This window comes from Hyaena hyaena, unplaced genomic scaffold (assembly GCF_003009895.1).
Source record: "Hyaena hyaena isolate Hyena2069 unplaced genomic scaffold, ASM300989v1 scaffold_80, whole genome shotgun sequence".
NCBI classification, from domain to species: domain Eukaryota; kingdom Metazoa; phylum Chordata; class Mammalia; order Carnivora; family Hyaenidae; genus Hyaena; species Hyaena hyaena.
In genome coordinates this window covers 1793103-1819877 of record NW_024080712.1, presented here as the reverse complement: position 1 = coordinate 1819877, position 26775 = coordinate 1793103, and the positions used below count along the sequence as shown (strand labels likewise).

General features: G+C 47.8%; 1 protein-coding gene across 6 annotated transcripts; it reads left to right on the top strand.

Annotated features, from left to right (window-relative positions):
- Positions 1 to 1118: 1118 nt before the first annotated feature.
- ASB9 (ankyrin repeat and SOCS box containing 9) lies at positions 1119 to 26537 on the top strand. 6 transcript variants are annotated; one of them, XM_039233922.1, is made up of 7 exons: positions 1119 to 1401; positions 9395 to 9474; positions 16200 to 16307; positions 19228 to 19378; positions 21167 to 21301; positions 23248 to 23439; positions 26318 to 26537. In XM_039233922.1, exons 1-7 carry the CDS (start codon positions 1311 to 1313, stop codon positions 26440 to 26442), a joined length of 882 nt encoding a protein of 293 aa, XP_039089853.1. In that variant the 5' UTR covers positions 1119 to 1310; the 3' UTR covers positions 26443 to 26537. The 6 variants fall into 6 exon arrangements, with proteins under 6 accessions (XP_039089853.1, XP_039089854.1, XP_039089857.1 ...); XM_039233923.1 differs by lacking the exon at positions 1119 to 1401 and adding an exon at positions 2904 to 2959; XM_039233926.1 differs by lacking the exon at positions 1119 to 1401 and adding an exon at positions 3483 to 3499.
- Positions 26538 to 26775: the final 238 nt, after the last annotated feature.

Here is a 26775-nt window from a genome sequence, read left to right as displayed (position 1 = left end):
ACAGCTATAGGTGCTAAAATGGAAAGATCTCCAAGATGCAAGAAGTGTAATGGGCAGAGAGCAATACGGCAACGCTGTGACGTTCACATGCAAAGTGTACAGGGGTAAATGCATATACAAACATATGCACAGAGATGCTTTTTGAAATATGAAGGCCACTCCTCAAACTGAACAATGGCTGTCACGTGTTCCAGTTGGGGACCCATAAATCTGAAATAGTGAGGCTAGGTCTTCGGCATTAAAAAAAATCGGCAGTCACTTCAGAGACAGACTATGCTCCACATGAGCTCAGGGCCTCCCCTAACTGGGAAGAGAGGTCCCCTCCCACCGGAAAAGAGGCGCAGTGGGAGTCTAGGCATGGCCTCACCCTGAAGCAGCACCCAGGGGAGTGGGGAAACTGGGTTCCGCTGGGAAGATACACGTACAACGTACACTGTTCTGTAAAGGCAAAAAGGCGAAACCTCCTGGGAGTAAAACTTTTTATAATTAGCAAAGTAGCAGGTTTCTTCCGCACATTCAGGGCCACCTGGCAATCCATTTTCCAACAGCAACTGTTAATTATTTATTTCGAGGTTAAAATATAATGTGTGGAGGAAGGGCAAAGGGGGCCGGAGAGTGAAATCTCTGCAGTCAGAGGGAAGAAAACAGGAGTTCTTTCCCAAGGAGCATTTTTGTAACATATAGACACATTTTCCCATAAGAAACTCCCGGAAAAATTGAAACCACATGTGCAGACGGCGTGTTGCTGTGCAAGCAATTCAGCGGGGCTGCAGCGAAACCAGCTTTCTCAGCTCTTGGGTTCTGGGGCTTTGTCAACAATGAGAAGCCCCCCCCCCCCCCCCCCCCCCCCCCCCAGCACAGTGTGCAACAGTGCAGCAGGGAGTGGTTTCCTTCACTCCCACCCTGTTCCCCTTGCTCTCCAAAAGTTACAAACTGGCTTTCCTTCCTGATAAAGCCCAAGGCTTCCTCACTGATTGGTCTCAGTTTGGGAAAGGACGTGACATCAGCAACTTTGCAGACTTGGGGCTGGGGGGCTGTTGTGAGCTTTGGCCAGCCTCCAGCCAGCTAGGTGGAGCGTGTGTGCGCGCGCGCGTGCGGGGGTGCGCGTCCGGGCGCGTGCGTCTGTCTGTCTGACCACAGGTAGTGCTCAGATTTCCCTGCCTGTACTGTGCTCTGCTGTTCTCTATCGTCTGCCCAGGCCGGTGCGGCTCAGCTAGCCACAGCGCTGGAATTCTCAGGAGCATGGAATTTGGAGTTCTGTGAATAACTGAAGTGGAACACAGACCTCTCTTGGTCTAGGAGACGGCACCATGGACGGTGAGCCGTGGGGCCGGAGCAGCAAGTCGTCGAGACCAGAAGACTCTCCTGACACCAGACTCCTTTTAAATTCGTGGATGGGGGGTGAGTCTAGGGGCCCAGAGTGCTGGGAGACTGGCTGTGAGGTCTTTGGGAGAGAAGAGGGCGGGGCGATTTCAGTGGCTCCGTCCAACGTGTGTCCACCGGGCAGTTACCGGTCGATGGCCACCGTTTGCTGGTATAGATCCTTTACACGCTTGTTCAAAAACGTATACACCTCTATCTGCAGAGCCCTAGACACCAAACAAAGTCGACTGCCGCCGGTTACTCACCAGTAAAAACTTAAGCCCCAAGGAATTATACTTCGTGGGGCAGATGTATCACGTATATCACATTGGAGGTACAAAAGTCCCTTCTAAATAGGACATTTTTATTGCCAAAACATTTATGAAAAGGTCTTAGGTATTTGGCGTTTAGGTGGGGCTGTGTTTGTAAATGATGTTCAAACATTGAGCACTGATTGATTCCCTTTAAAAGGAGGCTTTTTGTTTGTCTTAACTTTGGAGAAGCGTCTTTCAGGTAAGATTCTCACCTGTTAGGTGGTGTCTTGGCCGACTATCAAGATTCATGCCTCTGGGCAACTGTCATTTCTTGTGAGCATTCAGCAGGTGTCTGCTGCCCGGAAGAATGCTGAAAAGTGGGTCTCAGCATTAGCGGAGAGATCATTACGTTCAGATTCAGATTATCAGCAAAGCTGCCCACAGCGCTTGTCTATATTGAAGGGGCCGTACACAGGGACCCAGCGGTCAGGTAGGACTTAACCACCCTCCTAAAGTATGACTGCTGAAAGGGAAAAAACAGGAATAAATACAAAAATAGCCTTCCCTGACTGAGCAGAGAGGACTGCTCATTCATTCATTTATCCCGATTTTGCTCGTGAAAGGAACAGAGCGCTCAAGAGTGAGTAGGATTTGGATTCGCAGAGGCAGAACTGGAGTAATCAGGTTTATTGAGCACATACTTGGAGCAGTAGAAAGCAGAGCGGCCCCTAGAATTACGTTACAAACAACGAATTTGATAACTGTACTTTTAAAGCAGCAAATTATATTTCCAAGTCAGTATGGGAAAGCGTCCGTAATTTGGAAGACTTCCCATCTGATTATTTTACGCCTAAGTATTAGGTTTATTTTTATTTCCACTTGAGAGAGGGGTGCCACGCACTTTTCACTGATTAGGGTTTCTAAAGATCCTAATCCAACTCCATTTGGGGCCAGATTGGTGGGTGGGGATGGGCGGGCATCCATATATTCAAAGGTATGGTGCTTAAAAAGTGGACACCACTAGAATGCAGATAATCTATGAGAGGCTGCTGAGAACGAGTCTGGAGAGCTGGAACTAGATCATGGAGCTACAAAGGCCAGGTGGAGTTTAGCCTTCATGAGGCAGGCAATTGGCAGCCATCGATGGTTCTGGAGTAGAGATCTGCCAATATTGAAAACCGTAAGTAAATGAATCCGGTGGCCACAGCCAGGATGGATTGTGAGGTCATGGGAAATTCTTGGGCTGATCCACTGGTTCCCCCAACTCTCTCATGCATCAGCATCACCTGGAGGGTCTGTTCACGTGCACATGGCTGGATCCCCGGCCCCAGACACGCTAGAAGGTAGGCCTGGGCGAAGCTGGGGAGTCTGCGTTCATAATAAACTCCGAGGCAATGCTGCTGGTGCTGTTTGGGGACCGGACTTTGAGAACCGTGCCCTATCCAAGCACGAGGCTTACGTTTGGATCACACTTTGGAAATGATCCAGAAAGGGGAGAGAACTGTGGGTGATAATTGCAAAGGAAAGAGAAATCAGGCCGTGTTGCTTGATTACATATCAAGTGATATTTTAGGAGTGCAGGCAGCGAAAACTGTAACGTTTTTAAGCCTAAATTGATATCAGCCGCGGGGGCTAGATAAGCGAGGAGTCCTAGACCGGAGCTGGCGTGGGAGAGCAGCAAAGTGAGGAAGGGGGAACAAAGCTTGTACTTGGGACATCAGAGCGCCAATGCCGGGTGCCCCCCCCGACCCAGCGCGGTGAGCTGATGTGGTGGATGCTGGGAACGCTCCAGGTGAGAAAGCCCCGACCTCAGAGCATCCTGCGGGAAGGAGAGGTGGTCTGGCGGCCCCAAGCAGAGAGCCACGGCTGAGCCTGCAGCCCCGGTGAGTTAGGGACAGAGGAAGGGGTTGGGGGGTTGCCATTCCACAGGAACTGAAGGAAGACAAGTTTCCAGAGGAGCAGAAGGTCACAAGGCAGATGGTAGGACACCTCTGCTCTCCTCCCCCCCCCCCTCCTCCTCCTCCTCCTCTGCGGCTGACTGGCAAAGTCCTATTCACCTTCCACACGCAGCCGAGCCACGGCCACCACGCAGCCCTCCGGGGCTTTCTCCCACTCCCTTCCCGGGTGGAGCCTCTCCCCTGCTTGGCGTCATCAGTCCTGCCGCCGAGCCACCAGCTCAGGCATACCCCGATCGCATCTGTTATGCTTCTGAAGTCTTGACTTTGGTGAAGTGTGGAATGTGAAGCACCCCGAATGCTATCTCCAAACGGCCACGAGTGGAAGCTCCGAGAAGCTCGGCTCCGGTGTGGCTTATCCCTGGCACGGGGCCCGGTCTGAGGGAAACCAGCGGCAGGCCTGAGGGAACTTTGCGGCTCCGGCTCTCCCTTGCGGGTCCTTCTCTGCCTCTTTCTCCAGAGGAAGGGAGGAGCGCATATGCACAAGGCGCCCAGCTCCTCATCGAGACTTAATACTTAACATCCTCTGCCCCAGGAGCGAAATAAGAATGTCTTGCCTCCCCCGCCCCAAATACCTTCTTACGGGTTGAAGTGTGTCCCGCCAAAAGACCTGTGGAAGCCCTAACCCCCCAGCATCTCAGAATGTGACTTTATTTGGAAATAGGGTCGTTGCACATGTAATTAGTTAAGATGGGGTTCTCCTGGAGGAGGGTGGGCCCTCATGCAGTGACTGGTGTCCTTGTGAGAAGAGAGGAGACACTCAGGGAGAAGCATTGTGACATCACAGGTGGAGATGGCAGTGATGCCTCTAACCAGCCAAAAAGCCCAGTCAAGATGGACGGCCACCAGAGGAAGCCAGAAAAGGCAAAGAGGGATTCTTTAGCGCCGCTGCAGACAGCCTGGCCTTCGGTTCTCACCTCTAGGCTTCAGAGCTACGTGACCGTGAATTTCCGTCGTTTTAAGCTAACCAGTTTGTAATATTTTGTTATGGCAAATTCTGGGGAACGAATTCATACCTAATCGTGGAAACTTTTAGGGGCGCCTGGGTGGCTCAGTCGGTCGAGTGACCGACTTCGGCTTGGGTCATGATCTCGCAGTTTGTGAGTTCGAGCCCCGCATCAGGCTCTGTGCGGACAGCTTGGAACCTGGAGCCTGCTTCGGATCCTGGGTCTTCCTCTCTGTCTGCCCCTCCCTGCTTTCGTTCTGTCTCTGTCAAACATTTACAAAAAAAAAAGAAACTTAGGGAAAATACCTTGAAAGAGGAACTTAAATACCAGCCGTAATTCACTGAGCAGGTAGCCACTGTTCCCGTTTTTAGTGTCTATCCAGGAGGTTTTCGTGGAGAAATTTCTTTCCTCACAAAACCGAGCCCACCCTGGAGAGACTGGGCTCACGTTGTAAACAGAATGGGTAATGATGTGAGGTCCCTGTGCAGAAAGTGGCCCGAGGGAGAGACAGAGAGGAACAGAGAAAGAGGAGGCCAGGGTGTGGGACTGGAGACAGAACTCCAGTGGACAGGTCTGACTTGCCCCGGATTGCCTCAGTGGGCCTTTCTGTTTCTTGTTTTTGACCGTGAGGCTCTGTTTGTCTCCCTCCTCTTTTTTATTTGTTCTGGAGTCCAACCTTGCTGCTCCCCACCGTAGTCGTAAACACGGTGCCCAGCTCTCCGCGGTGTTAGTGCTGATTCTTCTCTCACCCCGTCCCATGGACCCAAGGCAGATGCTCCCACCCTCTCAGGGCAACCCAGCCTCTCTGTTTGCCCTTGGCGTGGCGGAATGTTGCCCAGGACAGACAGACGGGTGCCACTGCCGCGGAGCTCGGAGCCACACTAGTCCCTCTTTGCAGAATGTACCGATTCGCGCATTTAAAATCTCTTCTGAGATCATGGAAATTTAAAAAGTCACTGCAGAAATTGCAGTAAAAATCAAATGGCAGCCTTCCTAATGCGCTGTAGGGTCTGACGGAGGCTCCATGGAAAGGAAAGGTAGGTTTAATGGCACTAATTGGAGGACTGGTGGAGTGGGTTTGTTAGGCGAGCTGCTGGCCCCATTTTAACCTTGAGGCGCATGACCGCATCTGTGGCATTGCCAGTGACCCCATTTCGCATCTGGTTTTTGGCACTCAAACCATTAGACCCTGGCTGAGCAAGTGTTGGGGAAGAATCTTTAATGTATACTCAGGGCTCAGACGATGTGTTGTATACGGATAATGGCCCTTGAGTTTCGAAGCCCGTGGTGGGGTCAAGTGGAAGGGGGCTGGTGACCTTGAGTGGCCTCCTCATCCAGTCTCCTGCTGGGAGCATTTCCGTGTTTTAGCGGAGTAGGTCTCCTTTCCTGCCCTTTCTGCCCCCTCTGGTTGTTAGCAGGAAGGCAGGCACAGCTGCTTCTGGGTTTAATTGCTCCTATTGTCTGTAGCTCAATGCCTGCTTGGGCGTGGGCTCTGGAAGACTCGGGGGAAACCTCCCTGATCTTCGCAGGGCGGGGTCACGCAAGATAGACTTCTCAGCTATCCCTTCAGTGTTTTCAAGAGCTAATGAGAGTGTGTGTGGATAGTCCATGTTGCAAATTATGGTTGTTTACTAAACCGTCTGTGTGTGTGTGTGTGTGTGTGTGTGTGTGTGTGTACATATCTCCATGCTCTCAATGCTAGAAAAAAGCCTATATCCAGGACTGTCACATGTTCAAGTTTTTACATAATGCCTCATTTGTTCAGACACCCGCTGAGGTCTCTGAATTTTGGCTTTACAAGGATCCCAGTTTTTCTCCTGGGCAGGAGCGATAGACACACTATGATAGGCTCACCAAACCCTAGCCTGAAATGACTTTCAATTAGGAAGGGAAGTCTCATCCACCGCTCATGGGACCATCCGTCGGTACAACCGTTTTGGAAGACGGTTTGGAAGTTCCACAAAAGGCTGAACATCGGGTTACCGTGTCCTAGAGCACTTCCACTCCTAGAAGCTCTGACACCAAGACAACTGAAAACGGCCACCCAAGAACGTGCACATGAATGTTCACAGCAGCGTTACTCATAACAGCCAAGAAGTAAACACAACACGGATGTCCCATCAGCTGATGAATGAACAAACCAAGCGTGGTCTCTCTCGACAGTGGGTATTATTTGGCCAGCAAACGGGATGAACCTTGAAATGTTACGCTAGGTAGAGGCCGATCACAAAGGACCACAATACTACATGATTCCATTTACGTGAAATGTTCAGAACAGGCAAATCTGTAAAGACAGAGAGTAGATCCATGGTTGCCAGGTGTGGCAGTGGGGGAGCGTGAATGTGAGGAGGGACTGCTGATGGGCAAGGGGTTTCTTTTGGGGACGACAGACATGCTCTAAAATTGACCATAGCGATGCACGACTCCACGAATATACTGAGAACCGATGGATTGTACACTTGAAGTTTTTTAAATGTTTTATTTTTAAGAGACAAACAACATGAGCAGGGCAGGGCAGATACACACACACACACACACACACACACACACACACACAGAATCCAAAGCAGGCTCTAGGCACCAAACTCTCAGCACGGAGCCTGATCTGGCGCTTGAACCCACAGACAGCGAGATCATGACCTGAGCCGAAGTCAGATACTTAACTGACCAAACCACCCAGGCGCCCCTGAATTGTACACTTTAAATGAGGGAATTGTATAGGATGTGGATTAGAACTCAATGAAGCCGTTAGTCACATAGATGGGTGCAGACCGTCAGCTCCCCTCCCCCACCCCCCGCAGGTTACCAGGGCAACTGCGTGGGCTTCTCAGAGACACAGACTAGTCTGCTTTGTAAACAATACGTTCTAATGCAGGGGTGCAAAACCTCAGGTGGCCGTTTTTTCTCTCTTAGAGAAGTATATGCTTCTTTATTTACTGTAAATAGAAGGAGTAATGGTCTCCTGACAAATGAATACAAAACAGAGCCCATTTTTGTCTCTACTTGATAATATAATTGCATCATTTTTTTATGGCTTCTGAACAAGTTCGAATTTAGGACCCAATTACCTGCCTGGACTGTTGAGGCTTTAAGAGAAGTTGGGGAGTGTGCCAGCTCTATTTTTTAGCAGCTGAACACTTGGAAGGAAAAACAGATTAATCCTCACGCGCATGGCGATCCATTAGGAAATTTCTTTAAAACTAATCTTCGCAACCTTTCTTGATGTTTGGCTCGCTCTTCTCACTCAAGATTTGGGGCGGATGGCGTTTTGCATTAGTGCCAACAGTGCAGAATGAGCTGTCCTTTTAATTCTGATTTGGAGAGAAATGTTTCCATATCTGCAGTCCGAATCGTAGGCCCCAGTGACTAAAAACAGCAATTATTTTTCCTGAGAACCGGGACCCTTGCGGGGCAGGGGGGAAGAGGTGCAGTGAGTACATGGAGTTTGTGTTGAGCATGCGGTTTGGGAGGTCGGAGAGGCCGTTTGACTTGAGGTACTCTTGGTGACCCCAGAAGGAAATCACTGGGCAGACAGTGTGTGGGCAGCCTCCTTCAGCGTCGTCTCCCCTGGAAAGGCTTCATGAATCCATCAGGAAGGATGGTAATTTGCTCCCTGGGACGGATTTTCCAGGGCATTGGTAGCTCCAGATAGCAGGCCGAGCTCAGCCAACACGTGTTACGTACAGAGTGTTGTAGCCTCCTCCTCCCTGGCTTTTCATCTGGTTCATCTGGCTCTGGTTCGCTCGGTGTTCGTAGCTTTTAGGAGACACCAGTTCCTTTTGAAGGCATGCCTGGTATCGGACCTTCGGCCTTGTTTGTGTGTGGCGTGTTTACCCCACCAGCCAGAGGTGGAGCTGAGGCGAGATCAGAGGAGCCTCCTCACGTTCTGACATCCTGTGTTTGTTCTGGAAATCAGACACGTGTGAGAGGAGGGAAACTCTGCTCTAGGCCTCGTGCGTGTTACCTTCCCATTCAATTAAAGGGAGCAGAGTGTTTAATGTGTTGTCATGGGGTTAAAAGGCTTCCTTCCTAAGAATGTGTATTCCTGCCATCTGGTTGTAGAATAAATTTGCTATTTTTAATAGCAGTGGTCATGGGGTATAATCAAGACGCTGCTTAATTGTAGGGCAGGATAATGATCGTAGCTAATAGGTATTGAGCTATGGGTAAGTATACTGCTGTCCTCACCGGACAGGGAAGGAGACAGAGGCTCAGAGCCTGTCCAGGGACCCACCTCGCAGAAGAAGCCACACAGGTCTGAATTCAGGGCTCTCTTCAACCCCATTGGCATGCTGCCTTTTGGGGTGAATAATGTCCCCATTACAAGGTCAGACCACACTCTTAACTTGTGCTTGATATTGGGACAGGAGGGAATCCATAAATAGACACAGTTTTGTGTTGATCTGCTTTCAAACCTAATGGTGTATGTAATTATGCGCTTACTACTGTTCGTCTGTGGCACTGTTTGCTGAGATACCAGAGCCTGTAGTTCATGCCGGACGCTAGACCGCCAACCACAGCTTCCCACACTAACGCTGGTAATCGGGAAGCTCTCACTTAACCGAACAGACCATTTGCCTTTGAAACCAGTGCGTAAATGGGAGTCTAGTATTCTCTCATCTCCGTCCATCTCTTTTGTCCTCTGTTTGGATACTGGCTGTGGTTCTTTCTTTAGCTATCTAGACACTTCAAATAAACTGTGCACTAGATGCATCAGTAGAGGGGAGAAGTGCCAAAAGGCTCATGGGAGTGTTGGTTGATTGCCTGCAATGTCTCCATCCAGTAAGACCCCTTGGGCTCTTACTGACCGGCAAGGACGAGCCTCGGGTCTATAGTGCGTCAACAGGAGGTAACCCGCTCCTCCCTTTCTATGCAGATATTGTGTCGGATTGGTCTCCTATGCACGAAGCTGCCATCCATGGACGTCTGCTCTCTCTGAGGAGCCTCATTAACCAGGTACGTGGCCTTTGGGAAAAAAAAAGAGGTAAATATTAAGCAGATCCTGCTGTTCACCACGCAGAGAGAGAAAGAATCATTTAGTCTGATATTAAGATAGAAATTTCCTCTTCAGCAAAATGAGGTGATTCCTGTCCTCTTTAACCATTTTTTTTGGAGGCGGGCGTAATAGTAGAATTTAATACACTTCTATGCACATAATAGGTACTATAATATCTATCGAGTGAATAAGAGGCAGATTAATGCATTCAGGTTGGCTTCACTTTATGCCATAGACTGTGTTCTGGAAAATTATCCCGTAAAACCTTTTGTTCTCACCTGGGGCAGTTTTACCCCTTACGGGGTATTTGACAATGGCTGGGGACAGTTTTAGGTGTCACAACTGGGAGGGGGGTCGGGTGATACTGGTATCTAGTGGTTAGAGACCAAAGATGTTACTAAACATAGGTTGGCTCACAGGACAGCCCTCTACATCAAAAAGCTATCCACCCCCAAATGTCAGTAGTGCTGGATTTGTAAACCCCTGATATAAAACAGATGCTTGAAAGCATCTTTTTAAATATGTAATTTTAAAATTTTGAAGACATTGTCAGTGTTATTGAACCTCCAGTGGAGATTGGCTCTGCCCAGTTTGATATTAGTTTCTTTGCTCCTCAGGTATAATTTCAAGTATACACTAATTTAAGTTTTGCTGGTTTGAAACTATTGGGAACTTAGGCAAAGATACTTTTAAAAAAGTGGTTTAAATCACCGTTCAAAATTCTAATGAAGTTTCTGTTCAGAATGTTCTGTTTTCTGAAAAGTTATAGATCTTTTCAGTTGGCAGTCTGGCCCTTCTCAGACTCATATTTTATTTTTTTAATGTTTGTTTATTTTTGAGGGAGAGAGAGACAGAGTGTGAGCGGGGGAGGAGCAGAGAGCAAGGGAGACACAGAATCCAAAGCAGGCTCCAGGCTCTGAGCTGTCAGTCCAGAGCCCAACGCGAGGCTTGAACCCACAAACTATGAGATCATGACCCAGGCCGAAGTCAGATATTCAACCGACAGAGCCACTCAGATTCCCCTCAAACTAAGGTTTTAAATGCATAAAAGACAATACCAAAGACCGATCAACGTGTTATAAAAACCAAACGTGACATACTGATATAAAACACAGTAAATAAGACTTAGTGGTGATTCTAGTAACTACCGTGTTTTCTAAGTAGGTTGAGCATGTATTTTGAGATATTTTAGATATCTACAATAATTATAATGTGGGACACCTGCGTGGCTCAGTCAGTTAAGTGTCCAACTTCAGGTCAGGTCATGATCTCACAGTTCATGAGTTCGAGCCCCGCATCAGGCTCTGTGCTGTTAGAGCATTGGCCCCTTTGGATCCTCTGTCTCCCTCTGTCTCTGCCCCTCCCCCACTCACTCGTGCTCTCTCTTTCAAAATAAAAGTTAAAAAAATAAAATAATTACTATTATGATGCAATGTAAGTATCTGTTATTCTTCCCAGTGATTGTCCTATATTCTGCTATTACTACTGCGGTGGGTTGTCTGGAGTCGTAATGGAAGGACATCATATATCTTAGGTAGTTGTTAGTGAAAATAAATGTTTTAAATTGAAAAAAAAAATCCAATTCCATGGGCCTATCTAGACTAAGAAATCCTTCTATGAGATAACAATTTCTAAAGAAAAATTTCAGACCACAGTAAGCCACTATCTTCAGCTGTTAATGGTGGCTGCAGCCTGTTATCAATAGAAATAGAGATAGGAATGCATCACTCTAGCTTAAAGCCCTTAAGCTGCTTCTCAGATAAAATGAAACATTTACCTTATTTTGATAGGGTGAAAAATGATCACTGGAGCTTCTATATATCACTTATTAAATTGGACTGACCTTCATTTATGTTCAATACTTATATGTTTAGTGCACATCAGACAGAACCATTTCTTTTTTTTTTTTAATTTTTTTTTTTTTATGTTTTATTTATTTCTAGGAGAGAGAGAGAGAGAGACAGCATGAGCAGGGGAGGGTCAGAGAGAGAGGGAGTCACAGACTGAAACAGGCTCCAGGCTCTGAGCTGGCAGTCAGCACAGAGCCCGACGCGGGGCTCGAACCCACGAACCGCGAGATCATGACCTAAGTGAAAGTCGGACGCTTAACCGACTAAGCCACCCAGGTGCCCCAAGACAGAACCATTTCTTTATCTAAGCTCCATCACGTTGTTTGAGCAAGTTGTCTTCTTGGACCTCAGGTTCGGCCTTCGTAAAATGTCCATTCCAGTAACTCCCTGTATTAGGTCTTGCTGTGCAACAGGGCACCCCAGACCCAGCGGCAGCATGCAACGAACATTTAGTTCTAGCTCACAAGTCTTTGGGTCGGCCAGCCAAGGCTGGGCTTGGCTCCAAGCTGTGGGTCGGGTACCATTCTGCTACATGTCTCCCATCCCCCTCTGAGCAGTGGCTACCTGAGGACTCTTATTCTCATGGGAAAAGGCTGGAGCATGGCGGGGCAAGTCCCCACCATGCAGGAGGACTTCCAGTCTGTTTATGCCACATCGACCAATATCCCATTGGCCAAAGCAAGCCAGACGCCCAGATCTGAGGTCAAGGATGAAGGAATTCTATGTTGTCAACTATGAGGTGATGGCAAGGGTGTGAATATATTACACTGCTATAGGGGAATAAAGAATTAAGGCCCAAATTACAGTCTTTCATGTTACTTTATATGGGTTTGTGAGAATGAACTGAGGTGACATCATGTAAATTACCTACTCCAGTTACTGTCATCACACGTGGTATTTATTCCCTGATTACAGTCACACTCCAGGTAATCAAAGAATGATGACAAACACAGTTGCTAAACCAAACAAATATATTTTAGGAAGGGGAATAAGACCAAACATTGAGATGGCTGTAAAACAGAAAAGAGAAAAGAAGAAATTTTCATTTGGCCCAGGAAGAGAGAAACTGAATCCATAACTAATTATTCTTCACCGTGGCTTCACATTAAAATAATCCAGGACATTTTTAAGAAATAACAATGCCTGGGCCTCACCCCACATATTCTGATTTAACCTAGGGCCATCTTCATGCATTGGTGGTGGGTTTTTTTTAAGTTTATTTATTTTGAGATAGGGAGTGTGAGTGGGGAAGGGGCAAAGAGAGAAAGAGAGTCCCAAGCAGGTTCTGCACTGTCAGTACAGGGCCTGACGTGGGGCTCAGATTCATGAACCATGAGATCATGACCTCAGCCGAAGTCTAGAACCAGATGCTTAACCGACTGAGCCACCCAGACGCCTGCCCCACATTGGTAGTTTTCTAAAAACTCCTGTAGAACCAGTGTGTTCAAGGAGTTTTTTTAAAAAGGCCACTTTGATAGTGTAGGAGAGAGAAAGGGATTTGACATGAAAGAAATAGTATGAGGAAATGAACTGAAAGACTGATAAGTTGTATTTCATTAAAATTAAGAACTTCATCAAAAAGCAATATTTAGGGGTACCTGGGTGGCCCAGTCACTTAAGCGTTTGACTTCAGCTCGGGTCATGATCTCACAGTTTGTGGATTAGAGCCCTGCATCGAGTTCTGCGCTGACAGCTCAGAGCCTGGAGCCTGCTTCAGATGCTGTGTCTCCCTCTCTCTCTGCCCCTCCCCTGCTCATGCTCTGTCTCTCTCTGTTTCTTAATAATAAATAAATGTTAAAAATTTTTAAAGAAGCAATATTTAAAAAGCAAGGAGATAACCCACAGATGAGAAAAATCTATATATATATACACACATATACATTATATATGTATATATACACACACATACACATACACACACACACACACACTCACACACACATCTGACAAAGGGCTCATATTCCTTGTCTAAAATCAATACAAAAAAGGTAGGCAACCCAACAGAAAGATGAGCAAGAGACTTGGACTGGCATTTCATAAAAAGGGATATCTAAATATTCAACAAATATATCAAACTATGCTGGCTAGTCATTGGGATAATTCAGATTACAAGTGAGAGACTATATTACCAGCTCCTCCCACCAGAATGGTTCCATTTGAAAAGACAGATAATACAAAGTGTTGGTAAGAATGTGGAGCAACTGGTGAGAGTATAAATTGTAGAAACCACTTTGGGAAGTTGTTAAGTGACATCTACCAAAGCAGAAATTATCCCTACCCATAACCCAGCAATTCTATTTCTAGGTATGTATGCCACAGACACATATACAGTGAAACCCTGGATTGCGAGTCACTTGTTCTGCGAGTGTTCCACAAGATGAGCAAACATTCCTAATAAATTTTAACTTGATAAACGAGCGATGTCTTGCAATACGAGTAGCGTGTGACACCGAATATCACGTGATCACAACTGAGCCAATGGTTCTTGAAATTTGCGTTGCTGTACGAGTGCTTTGGTTTGTAAGCATCTTTCTGGAACTAATTATGCTCACAGACCAAGGTTTTACTGTATATGTATCTGTGTGTTCAGTAAAGGGCACAAACAGGTATATACAAAGCAGCATTATTCATAAGAACGAAAGAACAAAAACCTTGAAAGCAACCCCGGTGTCCATCAAAGGTGAAATGGTTAAGTATATGATGGCATATTACTCAACGAGATTCTATACAGCCATGAAAATGGATGAATAAATGAGTGTGACAAACATAATATTGAATGAAGGGAGCCATACACACACATACAAATATATACTTCATGGTTCAATTAACATAATGTTCAAAACCAGGGAAAATTAACATATGGTGTTAGAGGTTAGCATCGTGGATGCCTGTGTGGATGAGAGGTGGGTCTTAATTTGGATAGTGTGTATGTGGGCTCCTGGTAAGGTTCTCTTTCTTTGCCTGTATAGTGATAAGATGTTTATGTCCTTTATGATAATTCACTGAGATTTGCACTTAGGATTTATGAACTTTTCTTTATCGCACTTCAATAAAAATTTACTTGGAAAAAAAAAACCAGTAGCAGTTTGTTAGGCCAGCAGAAAGCAATTAAGGACTCACTTTACCATAGCGTGAGCTTAATTTGGTGGTTCTCAGTCTGGGCTGCACGTTTAGAATCACCTTGAGATGTCTGGGATGAGGTGCAGCTCTTAAAAGATCCTGACGCCGGACTTCAGCCTCCTTTGATTATATGGCAAGTGCTCTGGGAAGCAGCCTGGGTACGAGGACTTTAAGAGCTCCCCGAGTGATTCCAAGCCATGGCCAAGACCGAGAGAGAGAGAACCTTAGCAATAAGGTCTTGCTGCAAGCAAGTGGTGAAGACTGGATTTTCAGGTCCTTGACTAAAACTCCTTATGCTGCCCCTGCAATCCTCAAAGGGCTAAGTCACTAGTGAGTGGAAACTAGCAAAGATCCTGGTGTTCTAAAACCTCAGATCTTTAGGATGTGGCTAAGTGATAAAGAATAGGAAGGAATCTCAGATAATGACTGCCTACAAGTTACCGAGCGCTCAGCATTTTGTACACGTCATTTCTTAGTCCTCGTAACAACTTTCTAGGGTAGGTACAATTGTCCCCACTTTACCAATGAGAAAGCTGAGGCTTAGGGAGGTGAGTAACCGGCTCGAGGTCACACTGCTTGTGAGGTGATGGTGCCGGCCTTTGAACTGGGGAATCCCTCTGCTACCTTCCCTCTGAGGTCCCCATCAGAGGTTTGGAACAAGAATAGTGGTGCCGTTCAGAGAATGCGGGCTGGCAGACAAGGAGCCCTTTTCAGGGAGAGCTCGGTTGTTGGCAGAGGGGGAGTTGATGTGGTTAGTTGGGTCTTTATGTGGCTGTGTCTTAGCAGGGAATTAGAAACATGTACAAGGGGTAGAGATTGCGTTTTGAAAGCTGTATACCGTATGCAGAGAGAGTATTGAGAGAACAAGAAAGGATTTGAGGGCAGATCCTTGAGATGTCTGCATGAGGAGATAATTTGGAGGAAAGGACAGCTTTAGTGAGAGAGACAGGAAAAGGACAGTAGGAAGTCAGAGAGGGAGCTTTTTTTTAAGGGAGAGCTTTGTTTTAGAAGCCAGAGGAGAGGTTTCGCAAGGTGGGGATGAACACATAGCAAATTCAGAGGCGGAAGGAGGCGGAAGTTAGAGCGACGTATATTGGACTCAATAAGGAAGAAGTCTCTAGAGATCTCTGGAAGCAGTTTCAGCAGAATTGTATTGGTAGATGAGAGAAAGGCTAGAAGTTAAAGAAGGGGGGTGGGGCAGACTATATCTGGAAAAAAAAATGGCAGAGGGGAAGCAAAGGGAAGACGAGCGTTGGATGCAAGTTTGGTAGAGGGTCAGGAATGAGGATGGGAAGAGTTTGAAACACGAAAGGAAAGTGTGCCTGAAGGGGAAAGAGCTGGGTAACACAGGTGAGAACGTGGCCGAAAGAAAGTCACGAGAGGACAAGATAGAGAGAGAACAAGATGAAAGTCAGTCTAGAAGGTGTATCCCTAAGAGTCCAATGGCTGGATCATGAGGATGCGTCTCATCAACACTAACAGAGACTGTCAAGTTGTTTTCCTGAGTGGCTGTATCATATTAGACTCCACCAGCAGCATGAAAGCTGCTTGTGTGTTGGTTTGTTGTACATCGTCAGGAATACCTTAGCCTCTGTCAGACTGTGAGCCAGGTTGACTTTAAAAGAATTGTCACAGCTCTGGATTTGTGGCTCAAAACCAACCCTAGGGAACTGTTGCTTTGTACGCCTTAACTCTGCTCATTTCCTCTCCTCCAGGGGTGGCCTGCAAACCTCATCACGGCAGATGGTGTGTCCCCACTCCATGAAGCCTGTCTTGGAGGTCACCTGTCTTGTGCCAACCTTTTATTAAGGCATGGAGCTCAGGTAGGTGCAGCTCAAACAATGTCTCAGAAGCCATGAATGACAAATGACTCTTTCGACCCCTTTTGAATAATTTACAACCTTTTGGACTAGCCTGATTTGAGGTTTGACGAAGGGTGTTTTTTCCAAAGTTTTATGTCCATCAAGCTTCTTTGCTTCAGCGCTAGACGATGTACTGAGTTTTTAGCTAGAAAGTAATGGTTTGCGTCTGTATCAGATTCTTTAACAGTCACTACTGATAAATACCTATTAGATGTCTGCTTTCATTCCTGTGGGTGGCAAGTAACGAAATATTATGGAAGACATAGAACATTTGGCTCTATAAGACCCGAATAACGGTCTCAAACCATGTCTTCCATTTATTAATATTGGAAACTTGGACACGCTTCTTAGGCTCTGAGCTTTAAGAGTCTATATCTGAGAAAAGGGAGAAGATAACAAGGAAGTTGCGTAGCTTATTAGGGTTTGGTGAGGACTGAGAGACGTGAGGCACATGATGATGATTTGAAGAATGAGAATCAGGATGGCGTAACGAGGTCCTAGAGAAGGAAGACACAAAGTCATTACGTTTGCAAGTAGGGACCACTGAGTCTCCCATTAACTGTGTCCCCTCATGCTCGAAAGTGATGGACGAGTCTGATCACAAAGTGATATATGCGGGTTTCTCACATTCTCTCAGCCGGTATTCACTGAGCACGTATTATGTGCCTACAGTCTGGATGAAGATTCTTAGGAACTTATAAACTACGAGGGCACAGCTAGATAAACAGGTGAATAAGCGAATATAACACTCGTTAGTTTAATAGGCACACCCTGAAATCTCAGTAGCCGAATGCAAAGTTGGTTTCTTGCTCAACTGAGACTCCAGCGTGGGTGTTCTTGGTTGGGTGGCTCTCTCTGGGGGTGATTCAAGCACACAGGTTCCTCTCACCCTGTTGCTCTTCCGTCTTCAGCGAGTGGCTTCCGCATGTGCTCCTAGTGGTGGCCGCCATGCCAGGCAGTCAGAAGGAGAAGAGATGTGAAGGATTGTGCATGGAAGACTTTCAAGGGCCTGTCTTGGCAGTGACATCCATCACTTTTGCCCACTTCCCGTGGGCCGGAACTCAGGCCACGTGTCACTGCCCGAGAGGCTGGGAAATGTAGTATGGCTGTGTGCCGCGAGGAGAGGAAATTGGTTTGTCGAACGCACGGCATCTCGGCCCCAGCAGGCCATTCCACAAAACTGTTTTTACCCATTACATGCCGCTGTGTAACAAAGCACCCCAACTTGATGACTTAAGACAATAGCCATTTGTTTATTTCACAAACCCCTGTGTCGGCCAGATAGTTCTTCTGGTCTGTCCTGCTTCAGCTGATGTCAGCTGGGCTTACTTAGGCATTGGAGGTTAGCCGACTGGTTGGTTGGGGCAGGCTGGTTCGTGATGACCTTGGCCAGGATGGCTGGGGAGACAGAAGATCTCTGTGTGGTCTCTCATCGTTCAGCAGGCAGCCTGGGCTCTTTCACGTGGTAGCCGGCCTTCCAAGAAGGTGGGCTCTCAGCTTGCGGCACATTTGCTGTTGTTCCTTTGGCCTATGCAAGTCCCCTGAGCAAGCCCCGATTCAAGGATTGGAGGGACAGTCTCCATCCTGGGATGGGAGGAATTGCAAGGCTACATTGCGAAGGGATATGCATCCTGTGCAGAGAATCTGAGGCCCTTTGTGCACACTACCACCTTGTGACAGGCACGAATACTAAGGTGGTTGCCGGGAGCACACAGAAGTGTTCTTGGCCCCTTCATTTCTGGTGGGGGAGAGAGGAGGCCCAAAGAAGATTGCTAGGGGAAACGATGCGTAAGTTGAAATGTAAAGGACATGCTGGAATCAGCTGAGTGCTGGGTTGTCCATGCCAGGAAAATGGGTGTTCTCCGGACAGCAGTTGTAGAGAGCCATAGATGAGTGCCTCATCGGGTTTATATTGGGGTTAGGAAAACATTCTCCAAACACGGAAACAGGGCCGGGCCTCAGGAAAGGCAGAGAGGCACCTAGGGTGCAAGCTTTAAAGAGCCCCTCACTCCCAGGGCTGTTCACCATTCACGTGCCCCCGGAAGGGAGTGTCTCCTTCAACTTCGCACCCTGGACACCTGTGCCTCCCTCATCCTAGCCTTGCTTGGAAATGGCTTGTGAGAATGACTTCATTGTCTTCATAATATCTTAGCTTAATAGATTCACCATAGAATTATTTGACAATGTAGAAAAATTGCATTTGGCTTTGCTCTTTCCTATTCAGTTATAGCCCAAACGCTGTGAAGTCAGATAGATGTTAACGTGTAAGTATCTGTCTGATTTCCAACATTTGGAAAAGATCGCCCCCAAAGACTATAGTTTTATGGCCCTGTAGGACATTGGCCAGTCTTGTATCTATTAGCAAATTTATTTCAGCATTTAATTGACTGACTATATAAATTCTCCTTTTAGCCAGCCTTACTGTCTTACTGATTCTCTTATTAATGAACGAGTTGAATAAAATCTTTGGCACATATTCATCCTATATTTCTGTGAAAGCCCCATTTAAATTTTTTTTTTTGAAATAATACATTAACAACTCTGAAAGGTTATTCTCACTGCTGTAAAGGAAATTGGATTGGTGTGGGATGGGTCTAGAATGGAATGTTTAAAACAAGATTCGTTTGTAAGCTTTCGGAATTATCCTTCCTAACCAGTTTCCAAGTTCATGTTCGGGGGGGCGTGGAAATGACAGACTATTCGGTAACATTCTTCACTCGGTTTTTCAAAACCTTGTGGAAGTTGGTATTTTTGTCCTCATTTTAGTAGCTGTGGAATTTAAGGCTCAAGGGAGTCAAATAGCAGCTTGAAAGTAGGGCAGCTTAGATTTGAACCCAGGACACCCCACTGCCTGCCTTCAGCCTGGAGCTTTTCTTTCCAGGTGAACTGTGTCACTACCGACTGGCACACTCCTTTGTTCAATGCTTGTATCGTGGGCAGCCTGGACTGCGTGACTCTGCTTCTGCAGCATGGAGCCAGTCCGCATCCTGTGAGCGACCTGGCTTCTCCCATCCATGAAGCCGCTAAGAGAGGTAAATCTGATTTTAAGTTCTCCACCACTCCTTCTCACTGTTGAAAGGAAGAAGGAAGAGAAGGGATATTACAAACAAAAATTTCTTTTTCAATGTTGATTTATTTTTGAGAGAGCTGTCAGCACAGAGCCCCATGCGGAATTCATCCCCGCGAACCGTGAGATGGTGACCTGAGCTGAAGTCAGATGCTTAACTGACTGAGCCACCCAGGCGCCCCGAGGAGGGCTATTTTTTTTGAAGGATATTTTCTCAGTGTGGGATCCTGGGGCCAGAAACATCAGCCCGGTCTGGCATGCCAGTGCAGGTTCCTGGCCCCCACACCAGACCCCCTGAATCAGCGATGCTGGGGTGGGGCCCAGCCCTCTGTATTTTGTGTAACAAGCATCCAGGTGGTTGGGGTGCACACAGAGCCTGAGAACCACTCTCTTGGAGCGTCTGGAACGTGGTTCACTGCCATAGTTCTGGAACAGGGTCTGCCGCATGGTTAGACTATCCATCAGTATTTGTGGAATACCTTGTTGAACACATGACCCCATGAAAATCCAATTATTTTATAAAACAAGTTATATCCTTCTAGTTCAGGGCCGTGAAGAATGTTGTCTCAGGGCCACCTAGGTTTTGTAAGTGGAACAAACTTCCAAGTTTTGGAGATACAGGATGCTGTATACAGCTTGAGGTGATTGTCCACCATGCCTAGCTTTATTGAGGTAAAATTGTATGTATTTAAGGCGTGCATGATGACTTGATACACACATACGTTATGGAATGGTCACCACGGTCAAATTAATGAACACGTCCATCACCTCATGTGGTCACCGTGTGTGTGTGTGTGTGTGTGTGTGTGAAACTTAAGGTCTAGTCTCTTAGCGAATTTCAAGTATACAGTCACCATGCTGTACGTTAGATCCCCAGGACTTACTCAGCTGGGGTAATACTCTTCATACAGTCCTAATTTTGCCGATATTCTTCACTCTGGCAGAAAACCTAACATTGCCAGTTTTGCTTCTCTCCAGAGTTCATCACCATCCTCATCCCCATCACGACCACACATTGGCGGAAGAGTTCCTAGGTCCCCGGTGGCTTTCACGGACTGGCTCTCCATGAGCCTTACCACAACCCCATGTGACTGAATCTATCCATATGCTAGTTATCTCCCAAAGCATTGACATTTATTGCTTAAGAGACGGAGCCACTCCTCATACTCACTGGGTGCATACACCTCAAGTGATATAAAAAGCAGAGTGCAAAGGAGCGGTGTTTGAGGTAGGGCATCCTAGACCAAGCACGAGTGATTCATTCAGCTTTCGCCAACCCCCCCTGTTGGATTTGGGCAGCTGAGCCCCACCTGTGTCCACGGTGGTCTGTTTCTCGCAGGGCATGCCCTGGCGGGGGGGGGGGGGGTCCTGTGGGCTGCCTGCCCCGCCCCATGGCCCACGGTGCGCCCTTTCCTCTTCAGATCCACCTGCGGTCCTGTCCCTCCACACCCCTCCCAACCCTCACTTCTGTGTCTGTATCCGGACTGATTACAAAGCCACAAACACTTGGAAAAGGTTGCCGGTGGCTTCCCGAGGCCGGTAAACCCAAGTGCAGTTCTACCCGGAGCTGCAGATACCACCTTACGGTCAACCCATTCACTGATGGCTGGGTTTAAACTCATTCCCTACGTCAAGTAAAGGCGCTAGCTTCTGGTCCGTGGCAAATTCCTATACACAAAACACAGGGAAGGTATGGTTTCCCCGGCTGAGGGAATTTGTTCCATAGCTGTCTTTCTTCCGCTTTGGGCTGCAGGCCACATGGACTGTGTGGAGATCCTGACCGCTCACGGAGGCAACCTGAACCTTAACATCCGCCACCTGGGCACCCCGCTCTACCTGGCGTGCAAAAAGCAGCAGGTGGCCTGTGCCAGGAAGCTTCTGGAGTCAGGTAAACAAAAAAGCAAGCGAAACGAGGAAAGCAAATGAAAAAGCAATGAAATGCATTTGAAAGCTCTCTGTGTTGTAGCAGAGGGAAAAGTGGGGGCAGTGGAGTCAGACAAGATCAGGGTTCACAGAGACGGCGTTCCCGTGGGAAAATATTTTAAACTGTTTGGACTTTCGTTCTCTCACTTGTAATGCGGATAATGATGATGATAGTATTTCCTCTCAGGGTGATCCTCGTTTCTCCTCCGTCCCCTCCGCCTCCTCGCTCCCGGATCGGTCAGCAGGCGCGTTCTTAGCCCTGCTAACTCCCACAGCTGCTGGACCAGGGCTGGGGCTTGCCCTGGGGCCTCCCTCACCAGTGTGCTTCGATCTGGAAAATCCAACCTGTCCCGTTTGTAGCTCGTTGTAAATCTTCTGTTATCCTCGAAAAGGCCTATGGAGTATCATTCTTTTTCACCTGCCTGCTGTTGTCTGGTCTCTTGTTCAATCTTGGAAGACCATTTCATCACCCCTGTAGTTGTCTGAGTCCTGCTTATTCTTCAAAACTCCAGGAACCTTTCCCTTCCCTCGAATGTTCTTAATGGTTTCTTGTTGCCCTCTACTCATTTGGCAGCCATTGCCATGAATTAGGAGATTCATTCTTTTTTTTTTTTTTGATGTTTTATTTATTTCTAGCAGAGAGAGCGAGAGAGAGAGCGTGAGCAGGGGAGGGTCAGAGAGAGAGGGAGTGACAGACTGAAACAGGCTCCAGGCTCTGAGCTGGCAGTCAGCACAGAGCCCGACGCGGGGCCCGAACCCACGAACCGCGAGATCATGACCTAAGCGAAAGTCGGACGCTTAACCGACTAAGCCACCCAGGCGCCCCAGGAGATTCATTCTTATTCTCTCTCTTTCTCCATCTGTATCTCCATCTCTCTATCTCTATCTCCATCTCTGTCTCTCCCTTCCTTATTCCCTCCCTCTCCTCTAATGCTCTAGGTAGATTTTAAGCTCCTAGGAAAGGGCCAGGTTTCATATCTCTCACAAAGCCAAGAACAATACAGGAATAATCCAGTTAATATCTGTTCAATCCAGTTAATATTTGCTGAGTGGAGATACTTTTCCCATTTTACTCGAGGGACAGCAGCTCAGGCGAACCACATGTCCCCGCGTGTCACAGGGGAACCGGCATCGGGCTGGGGTGGGGATTTGTAGAGACTGGAGGGATGGAGTGGGCTTGGGATGGTCCTAGGAATCCACCTTATTCCGGAAGAGGAGGACTTTGCCATCTTTCCTGTGACCTTGGACTTGGCCATCCTGTTCTGTGACGTGCCCTCACCAAGCTAGTTGCTCTTTACGGTTCAAATCACACAGCCCTAGGTCCCGGGTTTTATACCCGATGGCAGTTGCTCAGTGTGTGAAGGTGGTGCCTGGTATAGATGAGATTCCACCATCTAGCCTCACTTCCAGTTTGCACGAATATTTACACTCCTTTAATAATGAAAGTGCAGCTTTCACACCACCAGGATTCTTGTATGTAACATACCTACGTATAGCACTCAAAGGCAAGGTGGTTTTGTTTTGTTTTCAAGGTTATTTATTTATTTTGAGATGGGAGGAGGGACCCAGAGAGGAGACAGAGAATCCCGACACGGGGCTCGATCTCGCCAACCACGAAATCGTGACCTGAGCCCAAACTAAGAGTCGAAGGCTTAACCCACTGAGCCACCCAGGCGCCCCAAAGGCAAGGTTTTAAGCCTCAGATGCAATATAGCGCATTGTTGTACCTTCAGTCACATCGTTGGATGGCCTTTTCCCCGTATTGTTCGATGGAATCAAATCGTCTCCAGTTTTGCAGACTTGCCCTGCCCACTACAGACGCCCTTTCGTCAAGGAATTTTGCATTTGAGAAAGGGGGATGCTCGGACTCGGTTTCTTGGCTGACTCTTTCCTATTCTTTTGATGGCATAGGAGCAAACGTGAATGAAGGCCGAGGTCAGGACACCCCTCTTCATGCAGTGGCCGGCACATCCAGCAGGGAGCTGGCCCTCCTGCTCATGGACTTTGGAGCGGACACCCAGGCGAGGAACGCGGACGGCAAACGTCCTTTGGAGTTGGTGCCTGCAGAGAGCCCTTTGACCCAGATCTTCTTGGAGCACGAAGGTACCTCCCCCTTGCCCGGACCTAGGCCCTAATCCATAGACACTCCTGTGGGCTCTAGCGGGAGGCAGGGGCTTACCGAGTTCTGCCTTCCCGTGTGAAAGCCCATTCTCTGCCACCACCACTGTGGGGGGCTGAGAGAACGTAGTATTCAGCAAGGTACTACACGGTGCTGGCTCTGTAGTACGGAAGCGTCTGGAGTGTTGGAGACACGCTGTCTTGGATGATACAATATTCAGGCAGGGGGTAGGCCGGCTTTGAAAGAATTAACATATTCTTTAAAATTTTTTAATATTAACGTTATCTAAAATATGCTTTTGGGTGATGCAGGGGAACCCCCTTTGGGGCTGGGCCGGGCGCCTGGGTGCCCCTGCACTACAGTTCGACACAGACCCCTTTCCATTAAGCAGCAGGGTGACCGCCAGGCCACTCTACCTGCACTTCCACGATTTTTTAAAAAAGTTCTATCTCTATATTTCTCCAGCTGTTCCAGACCGCACCATGCTTGGGGCCCATGATGTTTTTAGGGCCCCAGAGAAGTGTTTTAATTGCTTTTAAAATCTGAAGGAAAAAATGGACAAAACTCAACCCGGCTTATGTTTGTCTTTATACCCACAAAAGCAGAATGGCCTCATGGTCCCCTGAAGTCACCGAGTCATGTACCTAGACACACACACACACACACACACACACACACACACACGCACGCACAATCCCCTCATCCCCTGGCTCAGCAAATAATCCCACTGGGTTTCCCGATCACGTCCTTAGGCTCTTCCTTCTACTCTTTCCCCTCAAGCCCGTTGTCGCACCTACATTGCCTTTCATTCTTTCGATTACATTTTGGTGACATTGTGACCAGTGATCCTGCTGGTTTACAAAATGTCATTTGTCACTGCAGAGAATTCCTGCCTTTGCCTCCATGAGTTGTTTTCAGGCTTTTGCCGAGGTCCCTCTCTCAGCAGCCTGGGAGCCCACAGGAAATGAGGCCAGGCGGGTGCCGAAGGCCAGCCCTGCCGATTTAACACAGTGGATTCCGTTTCCGGGTGTCCCTGGAAAGGAGTCCGAGGCTATTCTCACCCCACCCGCCTTGAAAAGCATCCAAAGCAGTGTTTACTCATGGCAACACAATGAAAAGTAAAAATGGCTCCGCCCAGCACGACAGGAGCCACGCTCGATGCCCTTTCGCTTTAAAGCATCATGTGAAGCACGGGTGTTGCTGGGCGAAAAAAAGAAATCGAGACCCAAAGTGATATGCCAGTTTGTAGGTAGAAAACGAGCTCGCCAGGACATGGCTACAGTTGTTGTACATCATCGTACTTAGAGTCAACAGCAGATATTCAATTAGTATCAGTGGCTGCACCGAGCTACCTCCCATGTCCTGCTGGCCAATCATTCTTTATCAGTACCTCCGACAGTTGTTCCTGACAGCGTGTCTAGCACATGTGATTCGTCACGTCCTTCACCACTCCTTTCTGGGGTGAAATTAAGTTCAGTTTCCCCACAGTGTCCTTTCTGCTGTTTGTTAATATGTGCCTTGCGCACGCCGGGAAGCAGTTCCTCAGTATATGGCTTCAGTACCCCTGAATGTAGTCTGGAAGGTTCCCTAAATCCCTACAGGGGCCTTCGGAATGTGCTGTGAGGTCCCGATTGACAATACCGCGTTTATTTCTTTGATGGTATATGTGGCTATTTCCACCTGTCCTTCTCTGTCGCCTGAGAAGCAGGCAAGCCACGTCACCCTGTAGCTTGTAGGGATGCTGTAGGAAATCCAAGGCCACCATATCTTCCTGCTTGTGTCCTCAACCCTGGCTGCACGATAAGATGACCCAAGGGCACCTGCCTTTAGAAAACCCAGATGGACAGGCCCCACCCAGCATTCACGGAAGGGACATCTCTGGGGTAGGGCCCAACATCGTGTGGTTTGAAGCTCCCCCCCCCCCATAGGGGATTCTAAAATGGATCCTGGATCGAGGGCCACTGCCTTGTGGGATTCTTGAGGGTCTATATATGGCCTTGCTTATTTGTGTGATTTTGATAACCAGAGGAGAATTCCCGTTCCGGTTTGGTGCAGGGAAATCATTCATCCCTCTCTTACTCCATAATGGGGTTTCTCAGCCTCAGCTCTGGTTACGTTTTGGGCCAGGTGGGGGGCTGTGCTGTGCACCATATGATCCTTAGCAGCCTCTCTGGCCTCTACCCGCTAGATGACACAGAAGTGTTTCTAGGCTTTGCCAGCTGCCCCCTCCATCTTCTCTCCACCCAGCCCCCTGTTGAGAACCACTGCCCTGAAATGTAAACTCGTGGCTGGTTCCCTGTGCCAGGTTTGTGCTAGTTTTCACCCATGAGTTGAAGCATTGGGTTAGCCCAGAATGCAGGATAAAAAACAAATAGAGGACTCCCTAAGATAACGTACGCTTACTTAGGCTTCACTGATCGCTGACTTTATTTGAATATCCTAGAAAACTGCTAAATTACAAAGTAAACATGTTTGTATCTAGAAATGCCTTATTTTTTAAGGTGAAAATACAAGGAGGCTGTGAAACACGAATTTTCTTTTCATCACTGGGAATCTTGTGCGGCTTCGTCATTCCAGACTTGGCTGCCTTCAGCCTCCATTTGTGCGAGTAGGCTTTGACTTTTTTCCTCCAGTCTCTTCTAAATCAAAACCTAACAAGCTCATTCACCTGAGATACCGGACAAGAGAGAACATGACCTAAAAATGCCACCCCCCAAAAAAAACCCCAGAAAATGGTCTTCAACAGAACCGCGCGGTCTCCTTGTGACGATGTCACAGCTCGGGTGCTGTCAAAGGGGGAAAGAGGAAGTAGTCTTGGATCAGTGACACCGACGTGTGGCTTGTCTTCCCGTCTCTCTGCAGGGCCCCCTTCTCTGTTGCAGCTGTGCCGCCTTCGAATCCGGAAGTGCTTCGGGGTCCAGCAGCATCATAAGATCAACGGGCTCTTTCTCCCAGAGGAGCTCAAGCGTTTCCTCCTACACATGTAAACGTGTCCGGGGGATGGAGGCACACACAGCGCACACATATTGTTGAATGTTGTGCGCATTGGCATTTTGAAATAAAGCCAGGTTCATGAAGCATAGCGACCTTCGTATCAATTCGATTTTTAGTTTCGGTGGCAACACGTTGGGCGCTTTTGTGTCTGGGTTGGGAGGCGTGAGGGCTCTTCCCCCCTCCCCACGAGAGGGTGGCCAACGTAATGGCCGTTGATGGAACCTCGACGACAGCTGAGTGCCGAGCTAGGACCGCTTTAGCCACTAATTCAGCCCTCACAGCAGCCCTGACAGGTAGGTACCCCCTCCAGGGGAGATGCGGAGACT

Bases quoted from the DNA above. Each gene is read 5' to 3' on its own strand.
- ASB9 (XM_039233921.1), top strand. From the start codon at position 4,406: ATGGACGGCCACCAGAGGAAGCCAGAAAAGGCAAAGAGGGATTCTTTA. The intron at 4,542-9,394 runs GTTTGTAATATT...CTTTCTATGCAG, and splicing joins CCGTCGTTTTAAGCTAACCA to ATATTGTGTCGGATTGGTCT. The intron at 9,475-16,199 runs GTACGTGGCCTT...CCTCTCCTCCAG, and splicing joins TGAGGAGCCTCATTAACCAG to GGGTGGCCTGCAAACCTCAT.